At 44.8% G+C, this 22,502-nt stretch overlaps 1 protein-coding gene across 2 annotated transcripts in view; it reads left to right on the forward strand.

Annotated features, from left to right (window-relative positions):
- Dock5 (dedicator of cytokinesis 5) overlaps positions 1–22,502 on the forward strand; it is a 183,384-nt gene that overhangs the window by 135,480 nt on the left and 25,402 nt on the right. For both annotated transcript variants that reach the window (XM_038310701.1, XM_038310702.1), the window contains exons 27-35: positions 1,954–2,049; positions 5,455–5,553; positions 8,458–8,552; positions 10,137–10,215; positions 11,946–12,046; positions 15,631–15,689; positions 16,071–16,225; positions 17,627–17,712; positions 20,494–20,653. In XM_038310701.1, the coding sequence (XP_038166629.1) occupies positions 1,954–2,049; positions 5,455–5,553; positions 8,458–8,552; positions 10,137–10,215; positions 11,946–12,046; positions 15,631–15,689; positions 16,071–16,225; positions 17,627–17,712; positions 20,494–20,653 (930 nt within the window). The remainder of the gene's footprint in view (positions 1–1,953; positions 2,050–5,454; positions 5,554–8,457; positions 8,553–10,136; positions 10,216–11,945; positions 12,047–15,630; positions 15,690–16,070; positions 16,226–17,626; positions 17,713–20,493; positions 20,654–22,502) is intronic.

A 22,502-nucleotide genomic window follows, 5' to 3' on the forward strand; every position in this document is an offset into this window, starting at 1 on the left:
ACAGGCATACCACTGGGGCCCACTAGCCAGCCAGTCTAGGCAAAATAGTGATCTGTAGATCCGATGGGAGACCCTGACTCAGCAAATAAGACAGTGGGAAAGAGAAGGGCACTGACAGCTACATGCACACACACCCACATAGGCACACACACATATGTACACACACACATGCATACACACCCACTAAGATGATTTTCCTGCAGAAATTTCTTGAGCCTCTGACTTGGCATATCTTCTTCTGGACAGCGTTGTCATCTCTAGAGCCCATTAGAAATGTTTATTTTTTTGGTATTCTCTGAACTAGCCCCCAGCCCCACCTCTTGAATACAGGAGCTGACCCTGCCTGGATTTCCTGTGTGCTATGTTCAGGCCCTAGTGGAGATTCTGGGAAACTTCACAAAGTATGTTCTCTAGAGCATACAGAAGAAAGAGATTCACCCCAAATGTCAGGCTGCATTCCCTATGATGGTTGCTGGGGGCAGGGGTTCCCACAGGGTAGAGCCCCACTTGTGCCTTTTGGTCTGCACCTCTCAGCAGTGTCTTTAGATTCCATTCTGCCAGGGAACACAAAAGATAACTCATTTTGTCTCACAGCCAGCTCTGACTTCACTTGACTAGGTCAACCATGGCTCAATGGCCTACCCTATTCCAGCTTGTCATTCCTGTGGGTGCTTTTATATTTCTGCTAAGCCAGTCTTGGCCCCAGAAGCATGTGAGAATACCATTATTTTCTCTGCTTAAGCCCTAAATGTATCTTTTCCCTATCTTTGAGCCCCAGTAGTTGACATACTGTTTGTACAGTTCATTTGATATTTATTCATGATAGATAACCTTCCCCCTTTTATCTTTACACACACCTGTAGATATCACATTATAAAGTTGAAAACATTTTCCCATAGTGCTGTGTTTGGGGATTTGGTTCCTAACCAAGAACTTGGTAGTGGATAAAAATTGTGACCAATCAGTCATGTCTCTCATATGTGTGTGTGTGTGTGTGTGTGTGTGTGTGTGTGTGTGTGTGTGTATGTATATATGTGTATATATGTATATATAGTTATTTAAAAATATAACTCTTACCATACATCTCATAAAACCCTGCACAGGTTCAAGCTAGACAAGGTTCTGGCACTGAGAGGGCAAGTGGGCTCCCACTCCTAACCAAAGAAACTGTATTTGATACTATCGGCAAAGGGTAAATGGACGCCCTGAAGCTGAATGAGTGTAATCAACCCCAGGAAGGGAAGGGATTAGAGTGTGTACATGTATTCGGCGCTATTTTGCGTTAATACAGTTGAGCCCACTAAGAGCGCTGTTACCTCCCTTTGTTCTCAGTACTGAAAACTAAGGGTTGGCTAAGTAGAATAAAGGCTTAGAGTCACATGCGACTGTTGGGACATTAAGTCCTAGCCTAATGATGGTGCCCCGTCTTCTGTAACACCACGGGAGGGAGCCTTAACAGACCGTTAGTTCCTGGAGGTTCTCGAAGCTGAAAGTCTCAGGTCAGGGTGTCAGTAGGCCTGAGCTCCAGTGGACACTGTGAAGACTCGTGGCCGACGTCTCCTGTGTGCTGTTGTGTTCTCTACTCCATGAATACATGAGGCAATAGGCAGAGAATGTACGAGCAAATGCACACCCTCCCCCTTGGTATCTCTTCTAATAAGGACTCTAATCCTGTCAGATCCGGACCCCACCCTCGTGACTTTAATTACCTTTCAGAGAACCTCTGATATCATAGGGTGTGAGAGCTTTCATACTTGTATTGAGAAGGAATCACAAATATTGATTGCACAACAAACCCCTAACCTTTGTTTTTGTGTTATTGGGAGAGGGTTCTTTTCGTTTGGCTTTTGGTGTGCTTTTTCTTTTGCTTCCGGTGCCTGACTTCCCGGGGCACCCCTCGTCTGCTCTGTATCCTTAGCTGGGGATGGTGTCACAGCTGTGTTTCTCCTGCAGGGCCCCACATCAGCACACGTGCAGCTGATCATGGAGAGGCTGCTGAGAAGGATCAACCGGACCGTGATTGGGATGAGCCGGCAGTCCCCCCACATTGTGAGTCTCCTGGCAGCCCACACCGCAGGCACAAGGTCTCATCCATTCCACCGGTGACTCAACACTGAACCCGCGTTAGCCCCCATATCACAATTCTAAGTTCTAAGCATTTCTTAGCTTCTACGTGAGCCTTCTACCCCAGGTTGGATTGGATTTCCTTCAGGAAAACCAACCACCAACCTTTTAGTTCCAAGGAAAAGGGCAGACGTCATCAAGAATTTGTGATTGGTGTGTTTTTAGGAAGGCTGATATCCTATCCATTATGCTTAAATAGTTGCAGTAAAGGGTGAAATAGAGACCAGAATAATGACGGTGTCATGATTAAAGTGAGAAACTTGTATTGATTACACTGAAAGCTGAGGTTATATTTTAATTAGAGGACTTTTCTGTATGGTCTGAAGAATGATCTAGAAAAGCCATGGTTTTCATTTTGAATGGTTGACTTATTAAGAATAAATAGCAAGTAGCAGATAGTGAGAAGCAGCAGACAGATAGCAAGATGTCATCAAACCAGGAGGTTACAGGATCCAGCAGAGGCAACTGGAGTGATCCAATTGAGAGAGCAAACCAAGGTAACATCAAATAGGAGGCTCCCGTGCACCCAGCGGCTATTAGCTGCTGAAGTTGAGGCAGACAGCTGGAGCTCTGCAAGAGACTCAGCTTTCTCCCCAGGGCTGATCTTACGGCTTCCCCTTTCCCCCTGTAGGCACTTCTACCACCTGCTCTCAAGGGCACAATGTTCTTTTATAAGTTAGAGTTGTTTGTGTGTGTGCGCATGTGTGTAAGAGGCATACGTGTGCCATGATGCACTCATGGAGTTCAGAGAACAACCTTCAGAGTCTCTTCTTCCACTCTGAGTCCCAGGGATCAAACTGAGGCCATCAGGCTTGGCAGTGAGTGCCTTTCTGGCTGAGCCGTCTCACCGGCCCAAGGATAAGAGGTTCTCAGCAACTTTAGCTGTTTGTTATTTATTTTTCTCCCGGGACAGAATCGGGAGCATGGGCAACCCACCCCAGGTAAAAGGGTTTGGGGAGAACATTTGCAACCAGCAGGCCAGAGTCTAGGCAGTGTTGTATGTTTTTCATGGGGCATCTCAGTGTCCAGAATTGTGTTTGGCTCATCTTACAGAATTGACGCTTTTAACTGAAATGACTAGTGTTTCTTTGAAACCTGGAAAGGTTGACTGAGAAGCGAATGAACTAAGGAGCCCTTTACTAACTAGGTGGGTTAGAAATAAGTACGTTCAGTGGCCTTTCTGTCCAATGGTAGCTGCGCTTTAAACATTTAGAGGAAAATTCTCATTCACTGAGTCATGGTTACCCCAGCATGAGCGCGGAAATCAGTGAGATACATATAAGTGAACAGTCAAGTGTAAGTAATAACTTATCACATTGTAAAGAATAATTAAAGTCATATTAGATCACTGTGATTTAATATATGTGTATCTGTGTATGTCTGTGCATGTGCGTATGTTTATATGTTTGTGCCTGTGTGTGTATCTCTTCCTAAGTAAGACAGAACCAAGGGAGTTTACAGGTAGAATTTTGACTATATGATAAAAAAAAAACTGTAGATTTTTTTTGAATTAATATAACTTGAAAAGCAAACGAATAGTTTAGAAAAAATTTTTCTTTCATTTGGTGCTATACCTTCAAGATAAATGTCAAATGAAATGAAACATTCTATGTGAAAAACTAAATACTAAATCGGCCTGGATAAATGGGTGTGTGCCTGGTCCTCTAAGGAAAGGGTCCTTGAGTTTTCTAATATTAAAAAAGAAGAAAAACTGAATTTTTTTCTGCTCAAAATGTAGTCCCTATATTTGAAAATAGGTCTGTGAGGTCAAGGTCATCCACCACATGTAGAAAGCCATTAATAGACTTCATATACAAAGACTACTGTAAGCCAATAATAGAAAGACACTGTTTTAGTTAAGTAAATAAAGAATGTGAACAAACGGGATGGGGCACAGCTCGGCTGAGAGAATGCCTGCCTGGTATGCACAAGGTCCCGGGTTTGATCCCTCGTACTGAATGAACCAAGCATGGCTATATGCACCCAAAACCCAGTAGTGGGAGGTGGGACAGGAAGATCTGAAGTTCAAGATCATCCTCTATTACATAAGAAATAATTGGAGGTGAGCCCGGGCTACCAGCAACCCTTTCTTAAAAAACAAAAATAAAGAAGACTATGAATAAAGAGCAAAATGAAAATAAAAGAGCCCAAACCACATGGATGGAATGTTTAATTCAGAACAAAAGAAACACAAATCAAACAAAAATGAGATGAAATCTAAAATCCAGAGTGGGCAAGAGCCCAGAGACACAAATAGTGTTTGACTGTTGTATAAATGCAGAATATATGATAATTTGTAAACTATGTCTAAAGCTTGGTACAGTCAGTTTACATTGCCTTATGGGTGGGAACACTAAGCATTTTAAGTAAAGAGTCTAAGATGGACATCAGGGGAGTGTATGGCTGTATTTCAACATCTCTGTGCTAAATTCATTTACATTTGTGTGACTTTTGTATTTGCATGAGCACAGAGGGGCAGTACATCTTCCCTCTGGCTAGAAAGTGAGAGTTGTGGCCTAAATTTGACAGAGGAGTACCCTAAGTGTGCAGCTCGGACCTTTTCAAGTAGACATTATTGTCACCGTGGAGTTCTTCATCCTCTTTCTTAGAGTCGGTGCAGAATCCCATGTGATTCACAGATTAGATGTGACTATCCAGAGGGATCTAGAATCAGAGAAATGGCATGCATGGGTTCTTGTCTTCCTCACCCTTTTCCCCTCAGAATTGCTGCTGATTAAATATCCCTTGTCAGAAACAATTGGGACTAAGGGATTTCAAAATGTAGAGTTTAGGGTAGTTGGGCTATTTGCATAGATTTACTGATTGTGCATCTTTGACCCCTAAACCTCCAAACCTAAAAAGCTCCAGAAATCTAAAGCCACCCAGCATTGCAGATATCCCCTGACAGTCACTCAGCTGGCACATTCCGTTTCCTGTCCACTCTTCCTCCGCCATCCCACCTTCAGATTTGACTCATCTCTGTACGCCAGACATTGTCCCAAGAGCTTCTCCTCAGCTCTACCCCAGCCAGGGACTCAGTAACGATAACGTAGCTGATAACCTAGTTGAGATCTTAATGCCCCCACACCTAGAGGAATCCAGAAGTCACGGCTGGCTGTCAGTGGGATGCCTGAGGCTCCAGGTTTCCTAATTCACACTAGGATGTGCTTGATTAAAGCCGAATGGCGAAGCACGTGCCTTTACGCCTTTGGAAGTCGTGTTTCCAGTTCCAGGTGTTTTTGTGGATCTCAATCATCAAAGTCCATGATGCCCCAAGTCTTTTGTCATCAGGTACTCTAAGAAACCTTGACTCTGCTTCTCTCCCTGCAGGGCAGCTTTGTGGCTTGCATGATTGCCATCTTACGACAGATGGAGGACAGCCACTACAGCCACTACATCAGCACCTTCAAAACCAGACAGGACATCATTGTAAGTTGTCTGCTCTGCGCCTTGGCAATGCTAATGTGTTGGTTTGGTTTGAGATGATTCTTTTCTCATAGCCCAGTCCAGCCTCAAACTCGTGATCCCCCCGCCTCATTTCCTGATATCTGCTAGACCCCTCTGAGGATTTCGTACATTTCATGACCGGTAACTGAAGCTAAGCATCACGAGTTCAAGGCTTCCTTCCCAACCCCTGCAGTGTGAATGGCTGCCCACAGAGGGCACAAAAAGGAATTAATGCGTATTCAACCTGTTAGAATTTAAATAAGAGTTCATCACCCACACTAAATGATCACATGTGAACTTAGTGTGGGCCCTTCTTCTGAAACACTTAGGACATCTTTTTACTCTGAAAAAGTCTGAATCTCATCTAAGAGGAAGTTCCTTGTTCCATGCAAGGAATCTCCGTGACCTAGTGGGCTGTTGGTTCCTCAGAATGTGGTCCGCCACCGTCTCTTTCAGGAGGAAGCAAGCAGAGGTTACCGCTCTGTCCCTCACAGCATTTGGGAATGATTTCCTGTTGCTTTAAAAAGAAAAGTTATTTTCACAGTTTCTATAAGTATGCATCTAAGGTCTCCAGGGACCTTTTGGCGGGGTTAAGCTGTTGGTAAAGATGTTCTCTGATGTGCTGAGCAAACTGATGCTCGACTGGGTCCAGCCATCCACACATAGCTCACTTCTCTATGATCTAGACCGGTGGTTCTCTTCCTGTGGATTGTGAGCCCCTTTGTGGATCATGTATCAGATAGCCTACATATCAGTCATAAGACTGATTCATTGCATTAACAAAATTACAGTTATGAAGTAGCAATAAAATAATTTTGTGGTTGTGGGTCACCACGTCATAAAGAACTAAATTAAAGGATCATAGCATTAGGAGGGTTAACTGGTGTGCCAAGGTGAAGGATACAGTCTTTTACCCCTTATTCTCCTTCCTATAGTGCCCACGTGGTATAGACAAAAGAAGAAAATGGGTGGAATTTATTATTGTTAGTCTGACACCAACCTTCATAGTGTTGGTCCGTGTGTCTCAAGTAGATGCAGCATGATTCAGGAGTCAGCCATGTGTGGATGTCTCCAGTGACCGGTCAGAGGAAGGGAGGGGTGTAGGACACTGAAGCAGCCAGGTGCTCTCCTTCAGAACAGACGGTATAGCGGGTAGCACATGTCTGAACTGTGACCATTCTGAGTTCTTATATGAAACAAGCTACTTGATCTTGCTGAACCGGTTACCTCTTTTGTAAGATCCTGTCTACATGGGGAATTAGTGGGAGCACTGACTAAATCCATGCATGGTAATGCCTGGCCTTGTGCTGTGCTCATAGTCAAAGCCTGTGAAGAGTAGCTATTTGTAGCCATAGTTCCATTCTTGTGGGCTGTATGGACATACCCTAGTGACTTTCTTTTCTTTTTAATTTCCTTTGGAAGGCGGGTAAAGTAGGGATGTTCTGAGTTCGCAGACAGTATGAATCCACAATCCAAGGTTATCCTGTGCTACATAGCCTGGGATTACATGAGTCTCTGTCTCAAAATTGATGATATACATCCCCTCTCTCTCTCTCTCTTTCTCTCTCTCTCTATCTTTCTCTCTCTCTCTCTCACACACACACACATATATATGAGAGACATGCTACGTATATATTATATATATGAGATACATAATACGTATATATTATCTCATATATATATATACACATATTTAGAAAGGTAGGTGATAGGTAGGTAGGTAGATAAATGAATAGATAGCTGGGGGGAAGGGCGTCGTATCCTTCCTATGACCATGTTCCTAGCACTATGTGATGTCCTTCTCTTCATGGGATTGTATGCATAGAGTCTGAGAAGCAAACAACTCGATTTTCTTTTCAGCAATCCCCGTGGAAAAGGTCTAAATTTAGCTAAGTAGCAAAAATGGTTTCAAAACCTTTTAGGTTTTGTTTTCTTTAGCCTGCCTATTCTATTTCTGAGTTGCTTGTTGCTCACATCCTCCTTTGGACGAGACTGGTCCTTGCTTCTGCCCACTCGTGTTATTCCTTACTGCAGTTCTCGCAGGCCACTGTGATGCAGCCTTTTCTGCAGTATTATTAGCTGTCTTGTGTGTGCAGCCCGATTCTTCTGTCCTAACTAGTCAGGGAGAATTGAACTAGGATCTGTTAAAAATGCTTGACTTGAGGTTGGAGAGCTGACATGGACTACTATTACACAGGACCCAGGTTTGATTTCCAGCATCCACATGGCAGCACCCAATTTCTATAACTCTAGTTCTGGGGGATCTGACCCCAGCTTTTGGCCTTCATGCACTGCACGCCAGGTGTACAAATAGCATACAGATATACATGTAGGCAAAACATCCATACACATGAAATAAAAGGTTTTTATTGAAATGATTGTTAACTTCTTTTTAAGTTTAAGAGATATAGTCAGACAGCACATAGTGGGGGACCAAATAGTTAAGGGTTGTAAACATGAGGTCAGTGTCCCCCACTGTCGCTTCCTATTTTCTATGGCCATTTAGTTTTCCTCAGCCTTGTAAAACCATTCATAAAATAAGGATAATATTGTGTCCCTATTTCCCTTACAGAATCATGCTATGGGAAAAAATATCAAATCATAGGCCTGGGCACTATCAACCACCAACCATCACAACATTCAGGAGACTGAGGCACAGGGCCAGTTTAGATCACATCTTGTCTCATGATAAAGAAGCAAAAGCTAAATCCAATTGCCCAACAGTTATGTATAAGAATGCTTTGCCCATAATAACTTCCTGGAGAAGGCCACAACTATGAGACCATCAATGCGTCGTCCCAAAATAGGGGTCCTTCTGTCCACATGCTGAAAGACAGACTGTGAATGAGCCTGTTTTCCAAACCCTTCCTCCACTGTTCTCCACAGGACTTCCTCATGGAAACCTTCATTATGTTTAAGGATCTGATTGGGAAGAATGTGTATGCCAAAGATTGGATGGTCATGAACATGACACAGAGCAGGTGAGAGAGCCATGGTCATCCTGAGGCATGTGACCTTGCATGTACTGGTCCTCTGTACGTACTTCAAGTGCAGTTCTGCTTCAAACTGGCACCTCTGAAGAGCGCCTTCCCACTTCTGTGACCCTGATGTGTGTGCTTGGAAAGTCCCTTTCTCTAGGCTACCAATTTCTGTCTGTTTGCTGTCTCTGCTTGCCTGGGCCAGTGTCCTTACCATCCTCATATTAATCCCCACTGGCCATTGGCTCTGCATGCCCTCTCATGGGTCCATGTAAGCAACTCATCCTGGTGTTCGAGGTCCCGCCTACCTTTCCAGCCACGTCCTCTGTAAGCGTGTGGCTTGTGCACCAACTGGACTTCTGGTTCCTTAATGTGTTCCTTGTCTCACACCTCTGTTCCGTCCACCATGCCTCTCCACTGTCTCTGGACATCAACCACTCTTCCGTTCACCTCTGAAACATCACCTCCGCTGGAGACCTCTGTCCCCAGCTGTCACTGCTCTAGAAGCTGTGGGACCTGGGAAAGTGCAGCCTATTCAGAGCCTCAGACATTTTATGCTCTGAGGGTTGAGAAAGGTCACATGGGTGAAATTCTCAATAATTCAAACTGTGTATCATCGCAAAGACAAACCACATGTTTTTTCAGGTAGGGGCCTATAAAGGAGGGTTTAAACATGTGGTTGAATAGCAGCAGCAAGCAACCCTGAGTGATCTGAAGCAGACTCGCTCTTACCCACTACACCTGGGAGGAGCTCAAAACCACATCCCAGGGATAATTCCGTGTTTTGAAGGAACTGAGATCACAAGACCCTTGTCTTGTTTTCTTGGCATGTTCTCTCAGTCACTCAGAATTCTCCTCGCACGACGACTCCTTTCCGGGACCACATTCCAATACCCAGCCTTTCACCAACGTCTGTTGACCTTTCTTCTGGTTTCCTGTATCTCTTTGAAACTCTATCATGTAATTCTTTTTCATGTTCTCTCTTGGAACGCAACTAGATGTCTTATGAAGGATACCCACTACTGTGCTGAAATCTTCTTAGACCAGGACTTGGGTTTTGAGCACGGCACCTTTGTTAATACCTTAGAATAGCTACCTAGCAACAGATGCTTGTCAAATAGACATGAAATGAACTGAATATATATATATATATACATATATATATACATATATAATATTGCATTATAATATATGATAGCTTTAGAATGTTGCTAACGGGACACACAAGCCAAATCACTGTAAGCACTGTCATTTCTCTGTGAACCTGATAGAAAGTCCCTTCCCAATTAGATAGAAGGTTCAAGAAAATTTTCCTGAGAATGTTGACATGTACAGATAAGTGTCACAGCGGAATGCAGGCCAGCTGCTCTGGTGCACATCCTCGGTTAACGGGCGCCGTGACCCCCAAGCTCTTACAGGCCTCCAGAGAGACCAAGTTTGATCCCTCCTTCTGGCCTCTAAAGACGCTGTGAGGTTCTCTTGACTTTCCCAGCCGAGCCCAGGAGTATCAGTCCTGTGTCCAGAGGAGGTAGGGAAGCATCTCCAGAGGCACAGGATTGCCCTTCTCATCTGGTCTTTCCTCCCCAGGGTTTTCCTCCGTGCTATCAATCAGTTTGCTGAAGTTCTCACCAAGAGCTTCATGGACCAGGCAAGCTTCGAGCTTCAGGTAAGCATCCACCCATCTGGAAGGCCTTGGATCACAGCAAGAGGCCGTGCCAGCAGAAAAGGTGGCATTTCATATTTCATCACTGCCCTAAAGGGTTTTCAGGGGTCTGCCAATCTCCTAAAGCACACGTTCCAAAATAGAGTTCCCCAGACGCAGTAAAATGGTTTTGTTTTCATTGCACAAAAGTAACACAAAGAAAGGGAAATGTGAGCAGTACTGTCATTGAAAGTATATCTAAATGAAACATAAACACATTGTCCTCTCTGATCTCAGAGGTTCAGTCTAAGAGCACCAGTGGAAGCCTGAATCTTCGACGCTAAGCCTGTCATGACTGTGTTCCTATGCATGCAGACCTACGGGATGTTTAATTTGGCAGTTGTATGAGGTTAACACCAACAATGAACAGCAAAATAGAACAATTACAGCAGGACACTGTGAGTTAATGTGAGCAAGATTTGACTGAAATGCTGATGGTTTCAGACCACAGTAGACCAAAGGTCCTGAAACTTCAGGAAACGAAACTACGGATAAGTCTCATCCTGGGGGCTGCTCTCATCCTCGGCCTTCGTGGTTAAACTTTCGTGCTTATTCTGTCCACGTAGGCATGAATGTGCAAATCAGCAATTTCATAAGCACACGGTCACTATTATATGTATACCTGCAAAACAGGCTGAGTGGGTGGTGCACACTTAACTCCAGCACTCAGGACGCAGAGGCAGATGGGTCTCTGTGAGTCTGAGGCCGGCATGGTCTAATAGTGAGTTCCAGGACAGCAAGGGCTGTAAGGAGACCCTGTTGCAAATACAAACAAACCCAGGTTTCTGGTAGCTTTATCTTCATTATTCCTTCATGTGACCAATAGAAGGATATTTGTGTATGCACCCAGCAAAATACCAGTTCCTGGTGAAGGTACATCAGGCCCCAGATTTTGAGGGGATTTAATTTCAGAGAACATTTTCTTGGTGATGTACCTTTCTTGTCATGTGCTTTTTGTTTTTATCTTGACCTTTAAGCTAGAGATTCATAACCAGAGGGGGATGTATAAGTATGCGCGCGCGCATACACACACACACACACACACCGTGTACATATACAAACCAAAGTAGAAATGAGCCCATTAACTCTTTAATGATCCGTTCGTCTACTTTCTTTACTTTTTCCACAATCTAAGACTTTTTTTCCAATGATATTAAACATTTTTCATAATATTTTTAACTGCTGAATATGGTTCATTACATTCCTCGCCTGTGATATAGTATCTAAATTCTTCTTAGGAACATTCAGATTGTTCATTTTTTTTTTGTTGTTGTTGTTACATTGAATAGCTGTGAGGGCCTTCTTTGACTGAAATGTTTTCGACTAGCCACAGTTACTTTGTCAGGAAAAAAAATCAGGAAAAGTATTTACTGGTTCAAAAGTCTGGCAGAACCAGAGGGCTTTTGATACATAGTACCAGGCCACCTGCTATAAATAGGTACGTTTCTTGGCAGTATTTCTCCTGTGCCACCAGGGTAAAGAAAAATGTAAAGTTTGGATTGTTTATTTTAAGGTTAATATTAAGCCTCAAAACTTTTAGCAGTGAGTAATTGAAACCCCAGAAGGAAGGAGAAGTCCTTTGGGTTTTACTTGGGTGTTTCACAGTGTGATTCTCCCACATGTGAGTGTTTTATCTGGATCCTCACGGGTGTTGTTTGCTCCTTTGCCCTGCCCACTTGATGCCTCCTGGAAAGCTCTGGAACAATTACTTCCATTTGGCTGTAGCTTTTCTCACCCATGAGTCCCTCCAGCTTGAAACCTTCTCAGAAGCCAAACGCAACAAAATTGTTAAAAAGTAAGTGTCCTTTAAAGGTTGGGTGACCATGGGGGAAGGTGGTTCGTCTGTTTATGTTCAACAATATTATGTTGTCATAGAAATTACAGGGTCGCCGGGCGATGGTGGCGCATGCCTTTAATCCCAGCACTCGGGAGGCAGAGGCAGGCGGATCTCTGTGAGTTCGAGACCAGCCTGGTCTACCAGAGCTAGTTCCAGGACAGGCTCCAAAGCCACAGAGAAACCCTGTCTCGAAAAACAACAACAACAACAACAAAAAAAAGAAATTACAGGGACTTGTTCGTGTTGTTGATGATGTGGGTTTTATGTGTTATCACTGACCTGACCTGACATTCCTCCAGATTCCTTCTGTTTTTATTAATGCATCTCCATCGCCTCCTCAGCTATCCCATGCTAATTTGATGGAGCCTGTGCCTGGTGAGGTGCCCTTGCCTGGGATCTCCTGCCACCTGCTGTCAGTTTACCAAAATTGCAGGCACAGTGCCTCTTGACTTTGCAGAGAAGAAATAAGATCTAAAACTATCCTCTAGCTTGATGGTTTGGAATTCAAAATGGAGTTATATTCAGGAATGACAAGAAGTTACACATTTCATGGCATTCTCTCAGGTCTGTTTCAGCGTTTGTTGAGAGCCTGGAAGCTCAAAGCCTGTCATGGATAAGCAGTCTGAATTTATTACTTAAAGACTTTGAAATTTTAGCTCTGTTTCCACTAGCTGTGATAGGTGGGAAGCTAGGCAAATTACTTAACATTCCTCAGCCTGTGGTTTCTCTCTACCAAGACGGGTAACTAAGGATTAAGATTTAGAGACTTGTTTTAAAGATACAGCCTGTTTTTTGTAGGTTTCCCTAATGGGTAAGTAATAAGAGATGCTTACTTTTAAGGAGGATCCTTTGATCTTTCTCATGCATCTAAAACATCTTTGGTAGCAACAGGGCCTCTTTAAAGAAGGATTTGAATTGGATTAAGCAGCTACAAATGAAGATGATTGGTTACAAATCAGAAACACGCTTAGAGGGGGATAAGCGCCGAAAGGGGGGAGAGAAACAGAGACAGAGAGAGCCAAGGGATGGTGGGGAGCTGGGTGTGGTGGTACCAGTCTGGAATCCCAGCACTCAGAGAGGGTAGACAAGGGGATCAGGGGCTCAGGGCTAGCCTTGGTAACATACCAAACTTGAGTAACCCGAGACTGTTTTTAAAAGATAATCTAGTTAGGATTGAGTCTGTTTTTTTTTTTTTATCAAAGAAAAATAGACTGTGAATATAACCCATGTAAAAATATGTGTGCATATCAGCAGAAATAAAATTTGAGAATTAAAACCAATCGTATTGTAGTTAGAGAGGTGTGATTTGGGGTCTTTCTTCATGCATGTTTTTAGTAGAAACCAACCTACCACATCCTTATAAATAGACAAAATGTAGATATTCTTTGTTGACTTTAGGTTTCAGATTTTTTTTACATAAGCTTACCCGATATTAATAATGAAATTAGGCTAAGCATTTCTATTCAAATAGAATGGTAAGAGAATTTAAAATAGGATTGAAAATAAAAATCCTGGCTTCTGAGGATTTCCAATTAAGAACTTGAAGAAAATAATGTTTAGGAGATCCCTGGCATGAGGGGAATTATACAGGGCAGGGATTGTAGGACTAGGTGTGGCCTGTGTTAGTTTCCCAGAAGCATTGGCAATATCTACCTTTTAAGATCTGGCCATTACAGAGGATCTTGTTAGATAGCCCAGGCTGGCCTAAAATCCGCCATCCTCCTGCCTCAGTCTCGCCAGTGGTGAGCCTATAGGCGCACACTGCCACAACCACAAAACTTTCTCTGTGTTACCTTGTCCCTGCTGAGAATGTAAAGTCTAGACCTGGCGGCAGGACATCGATGGCCAGCATTCTGTGAGGTCATCCCTTGGTTGGCCGTCAGTCACGGCGCCGCCTCTATCCCAGACCTCGTTTATATGCTCACTTGGTCTCTGCTATGGAGACCAGGGCCCCTTTCGCTCTTCGCCATTGGGCAATCAGTTGACAGTGAATTCTCAGTTCTCTTTCAGCATTTGTGTTTGGTCCCTCCTGTTCCCGAAGCCCCTTGTCCCCCGTGTCGCTCAGCTCTCTGTTGGAGCTTGTCCGGGTGCTGACCTTACCTCTTACCTGTGGCCCAGAGGGATGGGGACTAGCCTATTTTTTTCCACTCCCTTCATTGGGTACTTACCTTTCACACCAGCAAACTCAGCACCCACCACTCAAACAGGCCAAAATACCTGGTGGAAAATGGCACCTTTCATAATGTCTGCAGACATTTCTCTTGTCTTAATTTTCAGTTAATTGATATAAAATATGTTTATGTAACATTTTGTTGCCTTAGGTATTTTCCTTCTTTTTTAACTTATAGTCAGAGAATTTCTCTCTCTCTCTCTCTCTCTCTCTCTCTCTCTCTCTCTCTCTCTCTCTCACACACACACACACACACACACAATGTGGTTTCTCTGTATAATATCTTTAACTCACTCTATAAACCAGTCTGTCATCTTGGTAACATTATGTTTTTTTTCTTATTTCCTGTCTGTAAATCGAAAAATTGACCTCTCTCTCCCCCCCCCCTCTCTCTCTTTCTCACACACACACACACACAATGCGTTTTAAGCAAATCCACCCCCATTCTCTCCCTTCCAATTCCTCCTATGTACCCCCACAATACACTCTTCTCACACAACCTCATGGGCTTTTTTTAAAAAACCTCCAGAGCCCACTTAGTACTCTTTGTATGTGGTTGGGTGCAGAGCCGTCTACTGGGCAATGGTCGTCATCCCACTGAGGGTTGAGTTCCTGAATAAAACTGACACACTTTCTCCCCAAGCAGCCATCAGCTTCCACGAGCCCTTCAGCTAGGGTGGGGACTTGGTGGTGATCCCCTCTTGCTGTCTGTGCTGGCATTTGGGCTGGCTTAACTTTGTGCACGTCCCATGGACACAGACACAGTGGCTGTGAGTTCATGTGTCAATGGCCTTGTCACGCCTGCCAAACGTTCTTCCACAGTAGCTGTCCCCTGGCTTTTCTTTGTGGTGCTGGGAATCTAACTCTGGCCTTGTGCACAATAAGCAAATGTTCTACCACTAAGCATCTTCCCCAGTCTTTTATATTAGTTATTCTGAGTCATCTAAGAGATCATTTGAGGTGCGGGGGAAGCTGTGTATTACTTACGTGCAAAATCCCTAAGCCAATGGTTCTCAACTTGTGGGTCATGACCCCTTTGGGGGTCAGCCAACTCTTTCACAGGGGTTACATACCAGATAACCTACTTATGAGATATTTACATTACAGTTCATAACAGTATCAAAGTTACAGTTATGAGGTAACAATGAAAATAATTTTTTGGTTGGGGGTCATCACAATATGAAGAAACTGTATTAAAGGGGTGCAGCATTAGGAAGGTTGAGAACCACTGCCCTGAGCCATTCTATATAAGGGACTTAAATGCATTGGGGGTCTGGGGAGCTTAGAGCCAGCCCCTGCGATGCTGAGGGGTGATTGTATTGCATGCTGCTCAGATCCACCGCAAATCCTTTTCTTAAAATCTTCTTCCTAGATATGGGGACATGAGGAAGGAAATTGGCTTTAGGATCCGCGACATGTGGTATAATCTCGGTGAGTGTCTGACCTTGAACAGGCCCCTCCATGAAGTCTTTATTTTTTGCTTTTTGTTCTAAAGTAAGATTTTGTTTTCAGTATAGGTTGCATTAAAAACACACCCCCTAAACGAATTCTTATTTTAATTTATATAACCCTGGGATTTATATGTGTGTATGTACAAAAGTAGACTTGTGGATTCCACACTCTTGCCTGGGACATTGACAGTGAGCCCTCGGTCACCATGTCATACACACACACATACAGAACAGTGGTCTGCCATCGTCCCTTGATTGACGTGGTGTGTCCACATGAACGTTCTCTTCTGGGACCCGTGGAGGAAGATTGTTAAGGCGGGACTTCCAGTGATGCGGTTTTCCTCATTTACTTTCATCTCAGGGCCTCACAAAATCAAATTCATCCCATCCATGGTGGGTCCTATTCTGGAAGTCACTCTGACCCCTGAAGTGGAGCTCCGGAAAGCCACCATCCCCATTTTCTTTGATATGATGCAGTGTGAATTCAATTTGAGCGGCAACGGCAACTTCCATATGGTAAGAAGCGTCAGCCCCTGGTCTTAGCATAGTGGAAAAGTTAATTCACATTTGACTTACTGAGGCAGCAGTTTGAATGAAAAATGCATTGTAAAACTTACTTTTAAATATTTCATTGTGTAAAGGCTTAGATGTATGGTTGGGTCCTCTGGCCCAGAGGCTGGAAGAAGTCTCTGCAATCCGTGTCTTTTTTTAAGTCAGCACTGTCTCAAGAGGAAGAAAAGCTGGACTGGTACATCTTATTCCTGTCTGCCATGCTACAGCCCAGCACTGAAGGTGTAACCTGTGGAGGCTGAGGGAAGGGTGCTGTGGTCCAGCTCCCATCCATCCCTGCTTGCTTTTGAGAACTTTAGTTTGTGGGAGCTTTCTTTAGACCTCCCTTTATTTGCCGTAGACTGTACTAGTCAGGGTTCTCAAGAGGAACAGAACAGATATGCTGAATGCAGATTACAAGGCACATTTATTACATTAGCTTACGCAGTACAGGTGTGGGCGGTCAAACAACGACTGTCTGCTCAGTGGAGAATCTGAGAGCCCATAGCTGACCAGCCCATGAGCCTGGATGCTTCAGCAGCCCTGATCTAGAGCTTAAAGCCTAGAGGATTTCTGGTGAACCTCTTGGGTCTTCAGTCCAAGTTGGAAAGCCAAAGACGCTATGCCCCATTTACAGTAGAGATAGTTGGTGTCAGTGGTGGCAGCGATAAGGTAGATGCACTCACCAGGAGGAGCAGCAGCAGGCAGAGGGTGTATCTTTTTACATTCACCTGCCCGCTCTTGGGGAGAGTCTTCCTCTCTTCTACCTTTGCAGACCTACCCAGAGGCTTCTCGCTAGCTGATCCTAGGTAGAGCCAAGTTAACAGCCAAGTTAAGCCAAGCTTCCCATCTCCAACATCTACAAACCTAGTATCACTGAAAGGAAGATTTTTGTAGCTATGAAGCTGAGCAAAAATAATCCTATCACCAAGACTCAGTCATGAAACAAAAATCAGATCGATACCCAGAGTAGTGATTTATACCTGTTGTCCTAGCTCTTAGGAGTCTGAGCAGGAGGACTCACGAGTCCACGAGTTTCCAGCCAAATAGAACTACATAACAAAACCCTGTGTTGAGTACAAAGGGGATTGTGGTTATGAATTTCTCTTATATGCATAGCAGTATCGTAAAATAACTTTCCAGGTGTGTTCGTACATATAAAGCCGAGGACTGATACACTAACCTGCTTTGGGATGTTTTGATAGGGCATGGTGCACTGTCTGAGTGGGTGGGATGTAGGATAACCCCCATCTACTTTGGGAACAATTTGAAATTGGAAAGGGGTTGAGCCAGATCTAGAAGGACTGGCCACTGTCTACCATGCATTCTTGAGGATCTGACATTCTCGTGTGAAATCCTATCTTTCAGTTTGAGAATGAGCTGATCACAAAGCTGGACCAGGAAGTGGAAGGTGGCCGAGGAGATGAACAATACAAGGTTCTTTTGGAGAAGCTGTGAGTATCTCAGGGCAGCATGTTAGGCCGGTGGACAGAGCTTCTGCTGCCCGCCTAACGGCCAGTGGGCAGGCTCAGCATCACCCCATCAGCAAGTGGTCCTCGGGGGTGTGGAGGGAATCCACATGGCTGATGGTGTTTCTCCACTGTGAGTTCATGCCTGTGTTTTCCAACCAGCCTGACCCCGGAGAGCACAGAAGGTGGGAGAGAGGAGGAGACACACACAGCAGTGGCCTCCTGCCCAGTGTCTTAATTACAAACTTTAGCAAAAGTGGGGCACCTCTAGCTGTGGCTTCATAGCAGCCATTTAAAGGATGTCAGGGTTGATTTTATACTTCAGAATACCTCACGTCCCATCAAAGAACTCTGAGAGCAGAGCAGTTATCTCTCAGCCAGCTTGGTCTTCACTCCATGAAGACATCATTCCTTCCTCTGAGCCCACGCTGTCCCTTTATCTGCTGCCTCCCCTACCCAGCCTCTACCTACTCAACCTTTTAATGCTGTACACAGGGTGTATAGTGTGGCTAAAGTCTTTGGATCATGGGACTCATAAGTTTAAGTACAAATCCTCTTTTCACCACATCCTCCGATCTTGTCTGAGCCAGTGATTCATCATGACAGATACAACCAACCTCCCCACCCCATCCCTGTCTGTAAGAGTAGTACCTACTTTTTAGTCTTATTCTTAGAAGTAAGTGAGGCAGTGCATCAACATGGGGTTCCTTGCAGAGTTCACGCTTTTAAACGTTTTAATGCACGTGGGCAACGTGGCTCAGCCAGGGAAGGCACTTGACAGTCTAAGCTCGAACCTTGAGACCATGTGGGAGAAGAGAATCAAATCCTGAGATTGTCCTCTGACCTCCACATATTTCCCGTGACATGCACCTACCTATACACATACGCAGAAATGTTTCTTCTTTGTCTGTTTTTTAAAGGCCAGCTGCAATTATTGTTGTCTAACCATCCTGTTCTGCAGGTAGCTGTGCACGTTGGCTTCCCATGTTCTACGAAGTTTAATACCCAACCATCTCTGTTGCCCCCCGCCCCCACCCCTGCGTGTCTCCTCTATGTCATTTGGTTATTCTCCTGTTCTTGGGATTTTTGGACCAGTCTGAGTGTGAACATGAGGACCACCAACTTTTCTCTTTTCTCTTAAAGACTCCCTGGGGAGGACTCAGCACACAGCACAGGGTAGTGGAACAAGATAGGAGAATTGCCTTCATCTTAAAGAACTGGATGTCTCTGTTCTGTTTATAGACAGAATAAAATAATCTTTCTATCCTTTTTCCATGAGATCTATTCACCTCTATCCTTCCTAGTATATATAGCCTTTAAAATTCTGCATTTGTCTAGAAGTTATGCACAGACAGAAACAGACATAAGATTTGGGGATTATTGGGCATGGTGGCACCTGCCTTTAATCCCAGCACCCTGGAGGCAGAGGCGGGAGAGTTTCTGTGAGTTCAAAGTCAGCCTGGTCTACATGGTAAGTTCCAGGACAGCCAAGCCTGCATAGTGTGAATCTGGCTTTATAAAAGTAAAGCATAATCCGCCCACCATACACATACTCACTATGTACAGATGATAAAATATTCATTTAAAAAAAAAATCTACCGCCAATCTTCATGAGCAAACTCACATTGTTTCTTTTGTTCATTCTGAATCATTGGCTCAGAAAAGTATGCCTGTACCAATCCCAGCTTCCTGAAATATTCCTAGGGCACAAGTTATTTTTAAGATTTATTTTAAGGTGTGTGTGTGTGTAGGTAGGTATATGTTTATGAGTACAGGTGCCCTCAAAAGAGGGCATCAGGTCCTCCAGAGCTAGAGATACAGGTGGTTGTGAGCTGCCCGGCGTGGGTGCTGGGAACCAAACCCAGGTCCTCTGAGTGCATTCTTAACCACTGAGCCATCTCTCCAGCCCCTAGTCTGGACTGATTCTTTAGACCTGTTTCCTTTTCTGAATTTTCTCTTAGTTACCCAAGAAGCCCCAAAACTTGGTTCTCTATGACCCCCAAAAGAAAGGATCTGAAGTGTAGCCCGGTCTGCCTGCTCACCGTAGAGCTTTTCTGTCTGAAGATGTTTTATCTGGCGTCACCTATCCAAACAGCTACCGAGTTCTTCTGGGTTGAGCTTCAACCTGGGCTTTTCAGGCTGCCTGTCCAATGCCAGGCCCTAGAGAGAACAAAGACATAGGACAGTGTTCTTCCACAGCTGAGTTAGAACCGTGAAAGCATGTGAACATTGTAGGCAAGGGTCCTCATTTCCGCAGCGTCCACTAGAGAAACTGTTGTTAACTGATGCTCAGAGGACACTGTGGGCTGGGATTCTAAATAGTGTTGGGAATTGATTGTGTCCCCAAGAAAGAGTAAAACTTGGGAAAATAGTAGATTCGATCTGGGCCCTGTTAAAAGTCCTAGGGCATTCTGGGTTCTACAGAGGATACTTGTAAGTCTATAGCAATGTTTCTCGATCTGGGGGTCACGGCCCCTTTCGGGGTCAACTGGCTCTTTCTCAGGGGTCACATAAGACCATCATAAAACACAAATATTTACATTGTAATTCATAACAGTAGTGAAATTACAGTTATGAGGTATCAATGAAATAATTTTATGACTGGGGGTCTCCACAGCATGAAGAACTATATTATAAAGGGTCGCAGCATCAGGAAGGTTGAGAACCACTGGTCTAGGGTTTCCTGCTGCTAGAACTTGATTGAGACCCACAGATGGTATCAAAAGTAACAGGGTGAACTGTGGAAATGATCTCTCCCCACTCCAGACTCTTGGAACATTGCCGGAAACACAAATACCTCTCGAGCTCCGGGGAGGTCTTTGCTCTCCTGGTCAGCAGCCTCTTGGAGAACTTGCTGGACTACAGAACCATCATCATGCATGACGAGAGTAAGGAGAACCGCATGAGCTGTACCGTAAACGTTCTGGTAAGGGCCTGCTCCCTGGGCTGGCGGGTGGGCACAGCTAAGCCACCCCTGCCCCAGCTGCTCGCCTCCAGGTTGATAGCACAGATGCCCAGGAACTCTGGGGCATCTACCCATGCCCTACTGAGTCAGACTCACAAGCAGTAGGCACAGACCCTTCCGGAATTTGGAAAGGGCGTAGAAAGTGCAACCTTGACCCTCCGGCCTTTCCCACACACCATCTCAGCCTGGCTCTTTATTTTAATTCACACGCGCTTGCATTCCTATTGCGATGTAGCACACAGAGACCTCAGCCATGAAATGTGAGTCTGTGCTGTGCTCCTGACAGTCAGACTCCAGTCTTCCCCTTGCCTGGGACTACAGACCTCCAAGGTTTAGGTTGCTATGCATTCCCATGCTTAATATAAACCAAGCGCAATACCCCTCCCCACCACTCCCTGAGAAATAAGCATTCCAGGTGACTTCAGGATAAGCCAAGCTCTGCTGTTCCCATAGAAAATCTTTTGTATGTCTCAGAAGCATGGTCTTTTTTGAAAAAAATTATTTATTCTTCTCTCATATCATACATCTCATATCGTACAGCAGCTTCCCCTCCCTCCAGTCCTCCCCCTCTCTTCTTCCCCAGATCCACTTACTCTCCCCCGACCCATCTCCCCCAGAAACGAGCAGGCCTCCCAGGGACATCAGCTGACCGTGGCACAACAAGATACGCTAATACCAGGCACACACTCTCACATCAAGTCTGGGCGAGGCAATCTAGTAGGAGGAAAAGGGTCCTAAAAGCAGGCAAAAGAGTCAGAAATACCCCACTTCCACTGTCACAAGTTTCCCCCTCCCCCGAAAACCAAGCCAACAACCATGACATATATGCAGAGGACCTAAGTAATGCGGACTTATATTAGACTTCAGGATAGCTGCTGCGGTCACTGTGGGCCCCTGTGAGCCCTGCTTAGTTGATTCTGTGGGCTATGCTCTCTCGGTGTCCTGGACCCCTCTGGCTCCCACAATTCCTTCTCCCTCTCCTTTATAGGGTTCCCCCAACTTTTGAGGGGAGACCTCCGACCTGGGCTCGCTCTCTCTGCCTAAAGTTTGGCTGTTTTTGCATCTGCTCCCATCAGCTTCCAGAGGCAGCCTCTCTGATGACATCTGAACTAGGCAGTGATCTTTGAGTATAGCACATCATGAGGAATCATATCACTGACTTTTTTTTTCCAGTCGTGTTAGGTTCTACCTTGGGTCTCTGGATATCCAGCCTCTGGTTCTTACTCATCCAGGCAGTGTTGAGCAAGCATGGGCTCCTTCTCCTGGTATGAGCTTCAAGCCAATCATTGGTTGGTCATGTCCACAAGTTTTAGGCCACCCCAATACATCTTGCAGGCAGAACAGATTGTAAAGCAAAGGTTTTGTGGCTGGGTTGGTGTCTTAGTCCCACCCCTGGCAGCCTTGCCTGGTTACGGAAGATGGCTGGTTCAGCCTCTGTATCCTCCATTACTACGAGTCCTAACTGGGGTCACCCTCATAGAATCCAGGGAGTTTCCACTGCACTTGGTTTTCACATCACCCCACCACCACCACCAGGTACCCTCCAATTCCAGTCTTCTCTTCCTCCCCATACTCTCTCCCTCCATCTCTCCCCACTCACTTTACCCCTGCTGTTCCCATCCCCACCTGTCCCCAGTCCACCCGCAAATTCTACTCTGTTCCCCCTTCTCGGGGAGGTGCATGAAACATGGTCTTAATTTCTCCACTTCTTTGTATCCCATCACTTGCTATGCGCGTAGAAGAGATTCTTAAAGGAACTAATGATGTCTCTTCAGAAAGAGACAGCATTGAGAAGCAACCCTCGGGGTAG

The sequence above is a fragment of the Arvicola amphibius genome, chromosome 13, assembly GCF_903992535.2.
Source record: "Arvicola amphibius chromosome 13, mArvAmp1.2, whole genome shotgun sequence".
Classification (NCBI taxonomy): domain Eukaryota; kingdom Metazoa; phylum Chordata; class Mammalia; order Rodentia; family Cricetidae; genus Arvicola; species Arvicola amphibius.